The 17,316-nt window shown below is 34.5% G+C and overlaps 1 protein-coding gene across 1 annotated transcript in view; it reads right to left on the bottom strand.

Moving 5' to 3' along the window:
• LOC128664462 (follistatin-related protein 4-like) overlaps positions 1–14,495 on the bottom strand; it is a 1,075,469-nt gene extending 1,060,974 nt beyond the window's left edge. Inside the window, exons 1-2 of the mRNA XM_053719289.1 lie at positions 13,691–14,495; positions 1,998–2,246 (exon numbers count right to left, since the gene is read on the bottom strand). Of these exons, the coding sequence (XP_053575264.1) occupies positions 1,998–2,246; positions 13,691–14,495 (1,054 nt within the window). The remainder of the gene's footprint in view (positions 1–1,997; positions 2,247–13,690) is intronic.
• Between the last annotated feature and the right edge of the window lie 2,821 nt (positions 14,496–17,316).

The following is a 17,316-nucleotide window of genomic DNA, read 5'->3' as shown; positions in this document are numbered from 1 at the left end:
ATAATATGACCTTTTTAAATTAAAATGTTAACATAACCAATTTGCGTAAATTTCACTATAAAATCCTATAACATAGCAATATGAAGGCAGGCAAAATCATTTCTGTCCAGACACACGGTGAAATTTTCTAATATATTTCAAAGTAAATGTAATATGCAAAGTCAGCAATTCTTGAGCTGAGTCAAGTTGCAACTACACAGCTTTAAGAAGAAACTAAAGGACATTTCTATCTGACGTCTCTTTAGGTAAAAGAAAATGTTTGACAGAAGTCTATTGATGCCAACACTTTCAAAAGCCCCTAATTCTCAGGGAATCCAGATTTGAGTTACCTATCAGTATTTAAGCTTGCGGTTTGCTGTGTTCACCAGCCTCAGCAATTACTATAGTTTTGCAAAGTCAGGTGTTTCGTCAAGCTATTTACCAAATTCTTCTTTTTGCTCTGACACCATTAAAAGCTATGCATCACAGAGTAGATATATTAAGCATTTCATTTCTTACAATAAAACATATATTAGAGAAACAGAATTATGATTGCTATGCTCGTTTTTACTGTCTAGTAAACCTCATAGAAAAACATTAAGTCCTAAACTTTGTTGATTTTTTTTTTTAAGGAACATTGTACATCCTGAATATTTGCTTATAATTTGCTGTTTAACATGTTAGTTTTAGATATTCTTACCTGCCACACACCTAAAAGGCTACAAATAAATTACTTTGGAAACCTATAAAAAAGTTATTTGTTAAAGAACCAGTAAACACAGCAGATTTGCATAATCAACATATGCAAGATAACAAGACAATACAATAGCATTTACTCTGAATTTCAAATGAGTAGTAGATTCTTTTCTAACACATTTCAAAGTTATGTATATTTCCACTCCCCCTGTACCATGTGATAGCAATCAGCCAATCACAAATGCATATACGTACAGTCTATGAGTTCTTGCACATGCTCAGTAGGAGCTGGTGACTCAAAAAAAGTGTAAATATAAAAGACTGCACATTTTTTTTAATGGAAGTAAATTGGAAAGTTGTTTAAAATTACATGCTGCATCTGAATCATGAAAATTTAATAAAACTTGAGTGTCCCTTTAATGTTTTTTTATAAATAGTTAAAATATTCATATGAAACATGCAAGAAATGTTTGCCTTCCATACAGCTCATTTCTATTACAATATTTTTAGAAACTTGAAGCAGTAATTTAATTCCTACATGCGTTACAATTCTGTGAGCATGTTACATTCTCATGTAATTATAAACAAATATGTTTCTATTCAATAGAAGTACTAACACATTCTTCTTGCCTAATGTATGTGTTTTTTTCTGCTTTGTTGTTTTTACTTTAAACTATAACCTTTAACGCACAATGAATTAATCAAAGCTTTTCAATAAAAGTAAAGTTCTCAAAGAGGGAACCAATCCTAATGAATATTTCAATAGTTGAGAAAAGTAACGATCAGCAATATTAGAATAAATAGAATAAAACTGCATCCATATGCTTTCTAAAATTAAAATATATACTACATCATTCAGAACAGTGTTGACAGTGTTAAAATGAAATGTTCTAATCTGTTGGAACTTGTAATTTTAACACTAGCAACATTGTAATGCCATGTGTTTAAACCCAGCAAAGGGGTTAAGCACATAATTAAAGTCCCATTCAGGACCAGCAGGGCTGATTAGAGATCGGTGGCAGTTTCTAATTGGAACCAGCAGTGCACGTTTATAGCCCTTTAAAATATTGTTTTTTCTTTTCCAAAAAAGGGGTACTTTTGCATAAGAATAGAGGTTAATAGATGTGCTTTGCAAGTTGCTACCTATTAATGAAAAAAATCTGTTTTTGTATTATGTAACCCTACAAAAAACAATTCTATGATCAGCACATAAATTGAAAATAGATTTGAGTTAGAAGTATGCATAGAAAACATATATGGAAACTTAGGCCTACCACATATTATATTGAATACACAACTTTTTCAATTTTAACCCATCCTACCTTTGAAGAAGCAGTCTTTGCTGTGAACAATGTATATTTTTTTTCTGTGAATGCAGGAAGCACGGTGGAGCTCACAGTGATTTTCATAAAATTTCCCATCAGAACCGCACACTGGCATATATCTAGGTTTGCATTTTTCCAGGCACACACATCCAGGAAGACCAGCTCCTAAACTAACGACACATTGCATGCCTTGACCACAGGATTTCTTTTCACATGGGGAGAGTAATCCATCTTGTACATCTTCCACTATAAAGAAAAATATGAGACTGATTAAAGTCTTTTTTTTTTTTTTAAATATATTGCTATGCAGTTTTTACTAAATCAGACAGCATTCAAACCTTTGTTTTATAATAAAATATGTATTACATACACTCTCTATTTATGACTAACCCCTAATGATTCACACTTTATTTTCAGAAACAAAAAATATATGAAATTAACAATATGGGGTTTTAATAATTAGGTACTCTCACACAATATAATCATAGCCTGGATATTTGTTCAGTTATGACCAAAATGTATTTTTTGTTAGTCAAAATAAAAAAAAAAAAAAAAAAAAAAAAGTATTCAGAGAGTTGATGATAAATTATAGTGAAAAGCGGACAGTGTAGGCTATATGGTAAATGTTTATCACACATAAGTATAAAAAACTGCTAATGGGGTCATATTAATTAGTCAAGCATATTAGACATTCATTAATGTATTTTTTCAATAAGTTTTACAATTTGGGCAAAGCTGTGTGAAGTGGTACAGTGAGAAATACTAAAATAACTACATATTTCAAGAGTCATAAAGCACAAATCTCAGGCACTTACATTTCCTTCCAATATTTTTCCTTACCGCCTCTATTAGATGAATTTATCATCTTTCCTTTAAAGCAGCGGTTCCATGAATTACCATTAAACTTACTTTCCTCCAATTTGAGATTCTGACCCCTTTTTAGATGTTTCTTTTTGTAAAGAAAAATGCTTCATATACTTGAAGGTTTCTTCCATACTCTCTCTTCCTTCTCTCCTCTAAACTATGCATGCTAAGGTCATGATATACTTTTTTTGTAATTTTTACATTTTAGACCATGTACTGTTTAGAAGATTTTCTTTGAACAGTTCCTAGTTCATTTATATCATTCTAGAGATAAAGTCTGCAGAAGTGTAAAATTTATTTTTGATGGGGCCAAACTGGTGATCTACAAAGTGAAATAAGATGTTTTCCCATGCAGTCAAGCAGCCTAAAGGCCCAACCTGCTGTGCAAATGTCATATCATCTGAAATAATGGTTAACAAGTCTGACTTCTAATGAGTCTATAAATAATGTTTGGATTTTTGCATTCTAAAAACCACACTTTTTTACTTTCTGGTTTCAATACTATTCACTAATTTGTCCACATCTTCAATTTTTCAGTGCCACTTCTTTTATCTACCCCCCCTGGAATGTATAATTAGAGGTTGTATGAGTCACATGGTTTACTAAACTCTTACATCTGCTAGTCCCCCCTGGTCTATAACTTTAGTTATGCGATCAATGTAATCAACTAGATTAGCAAATGTAAAAAAGAAAAGTTCAAATTGGCACCAATATAAATAAAATTTAATTTTTTATTCCAAATTGATTAAAAATGTAATTTTTCAGCAATTATTAACATGAAAAGGCACATGGTCTAATGCGTTTTGGCTTAGCACACTGCAGTATTCATGGACCTGGCTACATCTCTAAGCAGAGCCCTTTCAATATAAAACCATTAACATCACATTGATAGAAAAAACCCTTGCAAGAATATTAACTCATTACAGTCCGTGAAAGATCTAATAGACAATCCGGAGATATAAAAATACAGAATGTATACCATAATATTAATATATTATATTAAAGTAAACCAATCACACATTATCTTTACAAGATAAGTAAACTAACCCTAAGCCCATAGTGATTGACAATGGGGCAGATTTAACATACTGCAAAGACAGCAGTTTCCACGCGAGCCATCATGCTTCCTGGAAACATAAGTCAACTTTCTTAAGACCGCTGCTCCTTAACTTATCTGCCAACTCTGAGGTGGTGGACAGCAATCATCCCAATCAGATAATATTGGGATGATTGACACCTCCTGCCGCAAATCTTTGGGGGCGGCATTGTACAAGCATTTCACTAGCGTATGCTGTCGGCATTTAGCAATGTCTGGCGGAAATGATCCGCTACAGTGGATCATGTCCACCCGCATCTTAATACACCAACCCCATAATGTGGATAGACAGAGACCCACTATTCCAGTCATAATTTCTTAATGTTGTAGTTTGCTAAATATTATTCCCAGAAATTTATAATATTAAATTCTGAATTATAACCTTGTGAAATATGTGTCAGATATTTATAATGCTGAACCCTGTTCTGCCCTAGCAATACACTTTATATAAAAACATAATAAGCATGTCACATCATTTAGATGGAATGCGATAGAAGCCATCAGGGCTCCTATTAGAGGAGGAGATAAATTACTAATCTTGAGTAGACAGGATATTTTCTGGATTATTAGATTGTAAAATACAGATTCCACAAGGTTATAATTAAGAATTTGATGTACATTTTTGGGAATAATAATTATCAACTAGATTAGACTGAAATAATCTTTCTTCAGAAACTTCAATTTTATAAATTGTATGACTAATTATCTGGAATCCTGTCTACTGGTCAGCTAATTGTGCAACTAACATAGATCAATGTTCTCTAAAACTGTTTAATGGATATTATATAGACCTTCTGACCTATTCACCTTTCATTTTGATAATATCAGTAACATGTAGTAATGGATTAAAACAGGAGGGCCAACAACATTACTGTATAGTAGCATATCTAAATAGAGTTCTCCTATCACCATAGTCTAACAGGTCCTTTTCTGTGTCATTTGCTGTTGACTCCTATTCTTCAATGCCTCTGTCAGCTTGAGTACCTCAAGGCTCTATACTGGGTCCCCTACTCTTCTCCATTTGTACTTCTTCACTAGTTAAACTTATCAACAGCAATGGCTTTAAATACCACATCTATGTTAATGACACTGAGATCTACCTCTCCACCCTGCTCATCCTCCCTCTGTCCTTTCTCACTTCAGTGACTGCTTATTTGGCAGTTCTTCCTGGATAGCCTCTCACCACCTAAGGATAAGATTAATAAATCCTAGACTAAAATCCTTCTAATCCCCCCTCTAGCTCTACTCTAGTTTTTGAGTTTTATTTAACTGTCGACGGCATAACCCCAAGTCCACTGCCTTTGAGTTACACTTGACTACAATCTGTCCATCCCCCACATCCAACTGTTCCCTTCATCCTGCCTCAACCAACTACACAATATTTTGAAAATGTACCTGTTCCTGAGCGCTAACTCCACAAAGCAACTAATCCACTCCCCGACTTGACTACTTCAATAACCAACTCATTGGCCTTCCTTGCTCCCTGCCTACCCCCTTCAATCCATCCTAAATGCCTCTGCCAGGCTAATCCACATTTCTTGCCACTTTATATATGCTGCACCTCTCTGCAAGTCCCTTCACAGGCTCTCCATTCACAGCAGAATTAAATTCAAAATTATCATGCTGACCTACAAACTCCTTACCAGCTCCATTCCCCACTACCTGTACTCACTAATCAACAAATATACTCCAGACCACCCACTAAGATACAACAATCACCTGCTTCTTACATCTTCTATCATCACCTTTTCCAATGCTAGACTGCAGGACTTCTCTCACGCAGCACCAACCCACTGGATACACTTTCTCATGCTATCAGACTTTCCACTAATCTGTCTTCTTTTAAACTCTCCCTAAAAACTTTTTTGTTCAAGGAAGCTTACCAACTAAATCAGTAACAAATGAATTTCACTTACCTAATAGTTGCCCTCATCTAACTCTGTATTAACATCATTCTCACCCTTGCAGTCCTTACATTCTGTATATCACCCTCCTACCCTTCCACATTGTTAGTTCATACGGGAATAGAGCCTTCATTTCCTCCTGTATTTGTCTTTCAAATTGTGTTGTCTCTTACAAGTATTGTATCCTTGTATCAATTTTATCCATGGACAGTGCTGCAGAATTTGTTGGCGATTTATAAGTATAATAATAATAATAATAATAATAATAAAAATAATAATAATAGTCGGTTCTAAAGAGAGAACATAAGTACTCATTTAGACAGCCTGCTGTTTTCTTATGTTCTTCAATTATTCTATGTCATCATCTCCCTTGAGTTTTAGTGCTCCATTTATGAAGTGGGAAAGGCAGCTTTGGAGCCTTTGAGGTGCATCCATGCATGAGCAAGCCTGCAGCCACCAAGTTAAGATGCAGGTGAGGTTGTGGATTTAAATCATCCTGAACTGCTTTACATAGGATGATTGATAAATCTTAATCGTGTAGCTTGTGCATTGTTAAATGTACGGAACACTTGTGGGCAGCTTCCCTGGCAGGGGACATTGTCTGTTTGATATTTCATAAATGGGGCATAGTATAGTTGTTTCTACATTTAATTATTCCAATCATTATTTTACATTAAAAAGTCACAACTGATGGGTATTAATTACTAAAAGATTAAAATACCTTAAAAGGTGAAATGTATTAAAACAAATTTTCCTTAAAAAATAGTAATTATTTATTAAATATTTTTTCAACTTATAGATGTGTATGATACTCACAAAATATACACTAAAAAGGAGATAGCCATAAAAAATGAGAAAACAACTATGAACACAGTGACCACATTAATGTATAGCTACAACTGTAGCCTTCTAATCCAAAAGAATTGCTGTGCATAGTGCATTGCAGGGTTGTTTGTGAGATTTTCAAATTCTACATTTCTACATAAAACATTTATACATTGCCTAACAACAATCTGACACTGGTATTCCAATCAATGAGAAAACACTTATCGAACATATTTTGCGAAGATTTTTGGGCTTTAGAGTGTCTACATCATGGATATAAATAGAACATTTTTGCCTGCATTGATTAGCATTTCTTAGCTGTTCATATAGCTTTTTAAATGGTATATTCCTTGTGCATGCCAAGTTCACATGTTAATATGAACACAATTTATAGGTTTAATAAAAAAATTAAGATGAAGAACTTAGGTTGGGACACCAGGAGTTCTCTCATATTTATCTAACTTATTCAATATCTCCATATATTTTATATATATATATCAAGCCATCTTATATATTGTTGATGACGATAGTTCCAGACATTCTGAGGCTTGTAGCCTCTATTTCAGAGGTATGGGCATCCCATTGTACCAACCTCGTGAAACAAGTATAGTATGAAGATGATAGATCTGCATTTTTAATTGAGTCTGTGAGGTAAAAAAAAAAAAAAAATCTTTTGAGTCAGTTGGAGGGGTCCTAGGTTTTTCCTATTATCTGGAATGTTATTTTTCCTTATGATGAAAGCCATTTGGAAGTAGTTTTAAACCTTAAAAATTAGTCATGGTTTTCTGATATTCTGTCTGACATATTTTCTACAAAAATGTAAATGTTTTTTATTTATATGATAAAATACAAGGGGGGTCTAGTGTACTGTAGTTTTATTATTATAACATTAATTTGCTTTGTTCCTACTACAACAAATTATGCCCTTGTGTTTAGTCTTTAATTTTGCTTTTCTTGAGGTAAGTCTCCCAGATATCAAATTTTCATATTTGACATGCATTTACAGGCACCTACAGAACCTTGCTGACATGTGAAAGAGAAGCCTGGAACATAAGAAGGCATCTAAATTGTCTCTCTAATGTAGGGTTTGTATGCAAAGGGACAATGGGATTTTTAGAATTAATTTAAAGAGTGCAAAACTAAATGTGATATTGCAATTACTTCATTGTTTTAGAATCAGGATTCAAATTGTATTCTTGAGACCTGAGGGAGTCACTGTAGGAATATATGGATTTAATCTTTAAAGTTTTATAAGCAAGGTGTGATCAGTGCTTTGAACAATTTTAGAAGCTCACACATTTAATTCAAGCATACTTGATGCAGAACACGTCTTAAGTAATAATTTCAGAAAATATCCATGTAATTTAAAAGTTTGAAGCTCTTTTGATATCTGGTTGTTCAGTTACAAGGTTGTTTTTCATTAGTATTACATTGATAGCAAAACATAGTTATCTTTTCTTGATTTACACAGCTAACAACCAAATAAAAAGCAATAACAATGTTCATCCATGTCTGTGAAATTATTATTTAAATGTAACAAAATTAAACATTTACATTTTGTTAGTATAATTTAATTGTGGATAGTATTGCATTTTAACATATAATACATTTTAAGAAGAATTTCTTAAAACAATAATTATGCTTTTGTAAAACCAGAAATGTGCACACAAAGATTTCAGTCAAATTTTTAAAGCTAGAAGAACTATAAACACAGATCAGTTATGTAGTAACATTTAAACACAAATTCAAAAACAACATTAACAAGTATAAGAATTTAATTCTAAATTTATTTATTTTTAAATTAATTAATAATAATAAAACATGCTAGAATGCAAGTGTTCACTTTTAAATTATTGTATATCAGAAAATTAAGAAATCTGACTCGTTACTCGGTTTGTTTACATATATCTGTTTTTTTGTTTTTGTTTTTTTACAAACATGACAATTAGAAAATGCATTGTTTGTGACACGATTTAATTTACAATTGATATTTAGCAATGCTAAATTAAATGTTTTTTTTTATTTTAAAAACTTTTATTTATATTTGAACAGGCAATACTTATAAGAGAATTCATGCAATCTATTTAATAACAAATACAAATGAGCTCCAACATGGAGGGTACAGCTGTTACCCTCACCGTGTAATTGCTTCTAGCAACGCGCGTTTCACCCTCATTGGTCTGTCAAAACAGGGCTTCAGCCGGATGAAGCCCTGTTTTGACAGACCAATGAGGGTGAAACGCGCGTTGCTAGAAGCAATTACACGGTGAGGGTAACAGCTGTACCCTCCATGTTGGAGCTCAACCGGAGATCTTCTATCACAGAGGTGGTCGAGTAGCGGGTACACTCACGGATGGAAACCGCAAAGTAGCGGAATAACAAGGAGGTTACTTCGACAACAAGTCCTGTAAGTCTTTACAACTTTATTGAGGATCTTCAATCAAGGTAAGCGTATAATCTATAACGCTGTGACTGCTTGAAACAAATAAGCAGTAAGGAGAGTGAACTGCCTACCTGGTGAGGCGTGTTTGTTTACCTGAGATATATGCTGACAAATCTGGGATGAGAAGTAATTAAACTCAGTAAGATGTATAGACACACCACAATATCAAGTTGTTACTATGGGATTACAAATGTCCGTGAGTGTTTAAATACCTTGCCATAATCTCCCACTGAAGATTGTAACAAAGTATAGAAGTGTGGAGCATAAGTGACACTTATAAGCAGAGTGGAATGTTACAATTATCCACTTCGAAGGAACTTTCTTTGCTTTTTTCTTCTTTTTATGCTTAAGCTGACTTATTTTTGGTATACCAATAGTTCAAGTGGGCCCACACTCATTGTTACAAATGTTAATTTACCTGTGCAATCTCCTGTTGCAATAAATACTTAGTATAATTATTTATTGGTTTGTATATCTTTTGTATAATATGTATGATTAACTGCTGATCTGTGGAGGCATTATTAGGGACCCAATTGGAGTATGTTAAACTCTATATTGATACAGTTCTTATGTTAAACCACAAGCTCTGGTGCTGGATATAGGGAAGCTGTCTTTCTTTTCTAGTAAACAATATATATATATATATCTATATATATATATATATATATATCTATATATATATCTATATATATATATATATGAACGATAAAGAAAGGATCCAGGCGTATTCTCCAAGTCCATTTAAAAAAAGAAGTTTATTTCATCAATTAAAATAAAGGCTTGAAAACAGAGCTTGCCAATAAGTTAAAAAGTCAACACCTTGTCTTACATGTTTCAGCCTCCACGGCCGTAATCATAGACATACTCCCTTAGCATATGGGAGGTGTTTTTATAGGGCTTTCCTCCGCCCAGTTAAAAACAATACTGATTAACACATTAATTACCACCTGTTAATACTTATATAAAAATATATAAAGAGTGCAATATGAATACATGATATAATTAATAATTACATTTGATATCATTGGCAATTTTACATTTATATTTACATTTTGCGTTTATAGGTTACTTTCATGGTGAGAGGAGTCAATAATATATTAATAAGCAAATAAATAAAACAAAACAAACCAAAATCCACATCAAAGTGAAAGATATAATAAGAAATAGCTCATTTGTAATAAAATGATATTCATAGCAGCCAGTTATTAAATAGCCAATAAATCATTTGTGCCCTTTGCAGACACAACTATTAGCTAGTATTTAATTATTATCCATTGATATTCAATCAATGGAGCCGCAGTATATACCATGTCAAAGGGAATAGATAAAGTACTTCTGACTATTGTTTATAGACACACCATTTCCATGCATACATTATATAATACAATACATTATATGTCCAATATAACCATCAGTTGTTTAAGGGTATATAACACATTTTCATAAATATACTTAATCTATACCAAACCAGTGCTTATAACTGTTTCATATTCTGTTTCCTTAAAATTCTTAAAAAAGCAGGGGATTCTAGAGAAACAGGAGACCTGACCCACAAGCTTACTCCCAATAATTGATCACATCAAATTGTCAGTTAAATCCTCCAGGGACCAAAGTTTTTAGCTTGTGGATCCAATAGATCTCCTGTCTCTCCAAGATCCTCAGTTTACTGCCACCTCTGCGGGGCACATTAATGCTCTCAATGGCATTCCATTTGAAGTGCTGTACCTGCTTATTATGCTCTTGGATAAAGTGTCTTGATAAGGCTGAACATTTAACCTCATTAGATATATAACCCAAATGTTCTTTTATTCGGGAGCGTACATCTCTTGTCGTTAAGCCAATATACTGTTTCTTGTGCTGAGTGCACTGCACTAGATAAATCACATAAGTGGAGGTACACTTAACACAGCCTCTTGTCAAGAAAGTTTCACTTGTAACAAAGGAGGTAAAGTTATTACCCTGTTTTATGTATGTACAAGACTTGCAGTGTAGTACGCCACATTTATAGGTTCCTCCAACCAAGAACTTCGTACTTCAGTTACAGGCAACATATATATACATATATATATATATATACATATATATATATATATATATATATACATACACTGTGTATATATACAGGTGGCTTCACCATAAAGAGATTGGAGAGCGAACGGCAAGATAAATATAAAACAATGTCTTTATTGATCCAAAATTAAAAGCTGATGGTACAAACAGCAGAGAAAGTAGCACACAAGCACCTGGGGTAGGCAAGCTTACGCGTTTCGGCTGTTAGGCCATAATCATAGCATGAGGTAGCCTATACCAGGTGAAGCTTATATACATACATAATTAATAAACATCACAGGTTAAAGGTTAAAACAACTCCCCTTGGTGAATTAACATTTGGTGTGCCAGAAACCAATATTGGAACCAATGGTATGAAATATTATTATATTGTTATGTGAATACACAATTGAGAAAGAGAATATTGAATCAAAAAATGAAACCATTATAATGTAAAAATTGTAAACCATATTACATAGTAGAACAGGATAATTCTAGCGGCCCTACAAAAATAGAGACTATAGATGATGGGTAATACAGCACAATACATATGTACATATATATACATGTCTTCAATAAATATATACTGAATAGGTGTTGGATAGACAATAAATACATATGCTAATATCAGGGCTACAGAATATCATTAGTGCCATAGATTCAATGGCATGTGGCTATGAATAAACAAACATGTGGCACCATACGGACTATATCTTAAGAAAAGTGCCCCTATAGTTTATAGAAACATATATATATGTATAGGGGGTAGTCTATAGTGATGCCACATGTCTACGAATCTGGCCTATGAAATAACTTAAGATATAATTAACCCAAACAGTCTATAGATACTTGTAGGTCATATATGTGCCCTCACTAAACTTATAGCAATCAGATCAATACCTAGATAAATCCATATGATGACCAATGAATGTACTAGTGTTCTACAGAGTATCTCATACTGTAAGTAACATGTATATAAATGATAGATAGAAAGGGAAACAAAGGAGCAATATGGTTTTACTATTTTGTAAAAGAAACAAGCTTGATGCGCTAGAGGAACGTATGGTTACTACACACTGGATATTTATAATTTTATCTGTATTTATATTTATTATTATTATTATTTATTCCCAGTAATTAATGAGGTCGAATTCGGAGTTTAGTCCATGCGGAATTTTGGTCTCCAATTTGAAGATCCACAGCATCTCCCGCTTCCCCAAGATAGTATCCCTATCACCTCCCCTTTTGGGATAAGGGACCATATCAATGGGTTGCCAGGAGAAGCAGGACAATTCCTTATTATGAATCACTGAAAAGTGGTGTACCAGTGGGGTAGATGCTTTGCCCACTCTAATGGTGGAGAGATGTTCTCTCACTCGAGATCTAACATCTCTCGTCGTAAGTCCTGTATATTGTTTGCCACAAGCTGTGCATGTTATGCAATATATAACATAGGTAGAGGTGCAGTTGAGACAGAAATTAATATCATAGATTTTGCCAGTTTTGGTAGATCTGAAGGTGTCAGACACTATCAGGTACTCACAAGCCCCACATCTGGAGCTGCCGCACCTGTATGACCCTTTGTGGGTAAGCCATGAACTAGTTTGTAGTAATGGCTTCTTAAGGACCGTGGGTGACAAAATGTTACCCAGTGTCCGATTCCTCCGATAAGAACATCTAACCCCCTCTTGTACACAATCTATTAATCTGTCATCCGCAACAAGCATCTTGAAGTGATTTTTAACTATATTGCATATTTCTTCATATTGGGAACTAAAGTCAGTGACAAAAGTAACACCCTTGTGTGTTTTCTCTTTCTTTTGTTTGTCTTTAATTAAATCAGATCTATGTAGTTTAGAGACATCATTGAAGGCTCTCTTGACTGTGCTACGTGGGTAACCCCTTTGTAACAAACATTTATTAACCTCCTTCATCTGGTACTGACAATCTTTTATGTCTGTACAATTCCGTTTAACCCGAATCTACCTTAGCTATCGCGTAGGGTACGTGTTTAGGGTGGCAACTCTTTGCATGTAGCAGTGAGTTGCCAGAGATGGGTTTTCTGTAAAGACTGGTGGTGATTGTTCCATCAGGGCTGCCTATGAGTGTTATATCAAGAAAATTTATCTTGATCTTGTCTGTCTCATGGGTGAACTTTAGACCAATATTATTTATATTGATATGTTTAATGAATAATTCCAAATTTAGTTCACTACCACTCCAGATCAGAATTACATTGTCGATAAAACAACGAAAAAACACTATCTCAGGCCTGTAGGGGTTTTCGTCTCCTAAGATGTGGGACAGCTCCCACCAACCCATGAATAGGTTGGCATAAGAGGGGGCAAACTTGGCCCCCATAGCTGTCCCACATCTTTGGAGATAGAAAGTGCCCTCAAATTCAAAAAATTATGTGTTAAAAGGAATAAGGTCACCCTTAGGACATACCTTTGGAAGTCCTCGGAAAAATCAGACCATTCCTTAAGGAAGAATGAAATAGCTTCCATACCTTTATCATGGGGAATGGACGTGTAGAGGGCCATAACATCAACAGTCACCCAGCTGTGGAGAGCATTATTCCAGACAAAATTATCTACCAAGTTCACCAAATGTTTGGTGTCTCGTAGGAAACTCGGTAGGGCCACCACAAATGTTTGCAATATCATGTCGAGCCATTGTGAAAGGTGCTCAAAAAGAGACCCTATTCCACTGACTATGGGGTGACCTTTCACGTTCTGAAGGGACTTATGCACCTTCGGTGGGTGATGGAAGACTGGGGTAACAGGACACTCTATATAAATATAGGTGGCTGTATCAGAGTCTAAAAATCCCTGTTCCATTCCATCATCCACCAGGTGTTTTAGTTCCCTTTGGAACCTTCTCGTGGGATTACTCGAGAGCACAGTGTATGACTCGGGGTCTTCCAATTGTCTTAATGCCTCCTGTATGTAGTCATTTTTATTTAAGACAACCACTGAGCCTCCCTTGTCTGCATTACGCACGACAATGTCCTGATTGTTAGTCAGTTGTTCAAGGGCTATTTTTTCGATTTTGCTCAAATTTTGTGGTGTGTCCCTAGTAGTCATAGATAGGGCTCTTAGATCCCTTTCTTTTCTTCTATAGAACCCTTCAATGATGTTCCCCCTGCTGTGAATGGGGTAAAACCTAGAGGGACTTTTAATACTTTTGACACGTGAGATTGTCTCTGCAGGGGCCGTATTATTGCTTTCAACCATAAGATGACTAAGAGAAATCAAATCACAAGTTTCAGTGAAGGAGAGGTCAGTGTTAAAATTATTGTAAACCCAATTCATCATCACTGGCTGCTCAGATGTCTCGTTGCTAGCACCAGAAAAATTGCCTTTTAAAGTGATATTACGAATTAACCTATTCACATCGATAACTGTCTTGAATAGATTAAAATTAGTTGAGGGAACAAACCCTAGGCCAAGTCCTAGTACTCGCAACTGGGCATCAGAGAGATCAGTGCTGGAAAGGTTAATCACACAATTTATTTGTACTTCGTTTGTCTGTTCTCTCTCAACTGGTAACCCTGTTTGATTGGTTTCAGGTTCCCTCCCCTGTCCGGTTTGCTCTGGGGCAAGGAAAAAACCTGTTCAAGTTGGGAGTTGTCATTGTCAGAATTAACATTAGTTGCACTTCTCTCTATGCCAGTACAAGCTATATTACTGTTAGAAGATGTATTGGGCTGATGTAATATCTTAGGTGAAACAGTGGTACAGTATCTACTACCAGAGTTTATATGAGCTACATTTAAATGTGTATTTTTAGATTTAGCAACAGCCTGCTCAATTACTGGAGTATTCTTAAGGATACTCTTTACTCTAGTTGTAGATACTGTTTCATCCCCACTGGTACCTGATCCATCATCACCTGACTCAGATTCTGTGTCTGAAAACCTGACCTGAGACTGTCTACCTCCACCTCTTCCACCTCTACGACCTCTGTTCCCTCTTCTGTTTTTGTTTTGTTGTCTTCTAGTGTAAGATCGCTTACTCCTGTTCCATATAGATACAGTGTTTGTGTTGTAATCAGTTTGGTCACGTATATATTTGGCATGTTTAATGTCGATAACCTGTTTCTTAATGTCAGACATCACATTTTTTAGTACTAGATCAAATTTACCATAATCTACATGATTTTGTCTAGAGTTTAACTCAATTTGTAACAAACAGATTTCTTCTCTAACTAAGACAAGCATTCTAGTTTTAAAATCACATAACAAGGACATTAGTCTTAGCGAGCAATCTGATAGGATATTATTCCAGGCCTCCATAAAGTCCTTATCATCAGTGTCAAAGGTAATCAAGAGAGAAAACAAAGAGGGCGACCCCTAGTGCAGATCAATATTGAACCAGTAATGAATATCTGCTACTGCTTGCGAATGGATACTCACAGAAAGTATTGCACCCTATAGTGCAAATGTAGCATACTAGGAATATTATGGTGTCCTAGTGCACATATCCACCCAGAAAGCACTGTCGTGATGTGAGATGAACTTCAAGTATATCAGGATGATGAAAAAGCAGAGAACTCCAGTATCGATATAAAAATGTTTAATTAAAAAATACACAGATCTACAATGACATCTGTAGTAAAATTGCAACGCGTTTCTAAGCGCTAACCACGCTTTTTCCTCAGGCAAATGATATTGAATATACTGGAGTCTCTTACATATATACCCCTGTGTAGGCTTAATGGGATCAGCTGTAGCTCATTAGAACAGGTGCTGCATGAATTCACTCCCTAGATGTTCTAACCGGATGTTACAGATAATACCAGTGATACAATACGATGTGCAAAACAAATGTCTAATATATAGAACCTACTAATCCTTCTATACATATATAGACTAGAATCAAAGACATATATTGATGTCCTGAGATTTGAGCTCTATGGGTTGTCTTAAATATTGGGAACAGTGTTTTAAATGTTTATCAATATTCGTGATGTTACTTATGCATGTATATGTAAAGTGTATTATTGCGACATGCGCTGTTTTTATATCCGTTTTTATTCTTTGATTGTATTTGTGAAGAGAACCCTAGGTGTAAATAATAAGCTGTAAAAAGGTATAGTCTTATGTTTCTTAACAGAGAAGGGGTGTGTATGATTCAACGAATAGGGAATAAATTCAAGGAAAAACACTATCCAGAAGAACTAATAGAATCAGGCTTTCAAAAAGCACGTTCTCTAAATAGAGGAGATTTGTTTAAACCAAAAATTCCAAATAAACCCATAAATGATGATTCACATTTTGTATCTTCATTCATCACTAGATATAATAATAATCATAAGGAGATAAAAAAGATTCTGTTTAAACACTGGCCATTACTTAAACGAGACCCCATTTTCAAAATAATATTACAAGATAAACCCAGATGTACATTTAAAAGAGCTCCAACTATCAAGGAAAAACTGGCACCTAGTAAGGTTGTTATGTGCAAACGTAAGTTAAAAACTCCTCACAAGAGCACTCATAACTCTATGATGTCAAACATAGGAACTTATAGATGCAATAAAAATAGATGCAATATGTGCAAGTATATAACGAATGGCCTTAAAAACATTATATCCAATAGCACTGGAGAATCCTTTGCAATTACTCAAAGAATAACATGCAACTCCAACTATGTAGTGTACTGTATAACATGCTTGTGTGGCCTACAATATATAGGTCGCACCTGTAGAAAAATCAGACAAAGATGATCAGAACATTTGAGATGTATTCTGAAGGGGTCTGATAAATATAGTACCTCTAGACACCATTCTTCCACACATGGCACAAATAATTGTGTCATGAATATCACCCCATTGGAAATTATTCCTGCCCTAAGTTCTCAAAACAGAATGACTAAATTACGCCAGAGGGAAACCTTTTGGATTTACCAATTTAAAACTCTACATCCAGAGGGCCTTAATGAAGTAATAGATTCTGCTGCTTTTTAATACATCTCTAATACATATAATATCACTTTAAATTACCCCTGTTTTTATATACATATTGTAATATCATGTTTATTATTTTATAATATGATACCTGCATATTATATTCATCACGTGCACTACTTTATAGTTGTGAATGTACTTTTCACAATCAATCTATTCTAGATT

Source organism: Bombina bombina, chromosome 6 (assembly GCF_027579735.1).
Source record: "Bombina bombina isolate aBomBom1 chromosome 6, aBomBom1.pri, whole genome shotgun sequence".
Taxonomy (NCBI): Eukaryota; Metazoa; Chordata; class Amphibia; order Anura; family Bombinatoridae; genus Bombina; species Bombina bombina.
The sequence above is the reverse complement of the archived record's forward strand: the minus strand, read 5'-3'. Positions and strand labels throughout refer to the sequence as shown.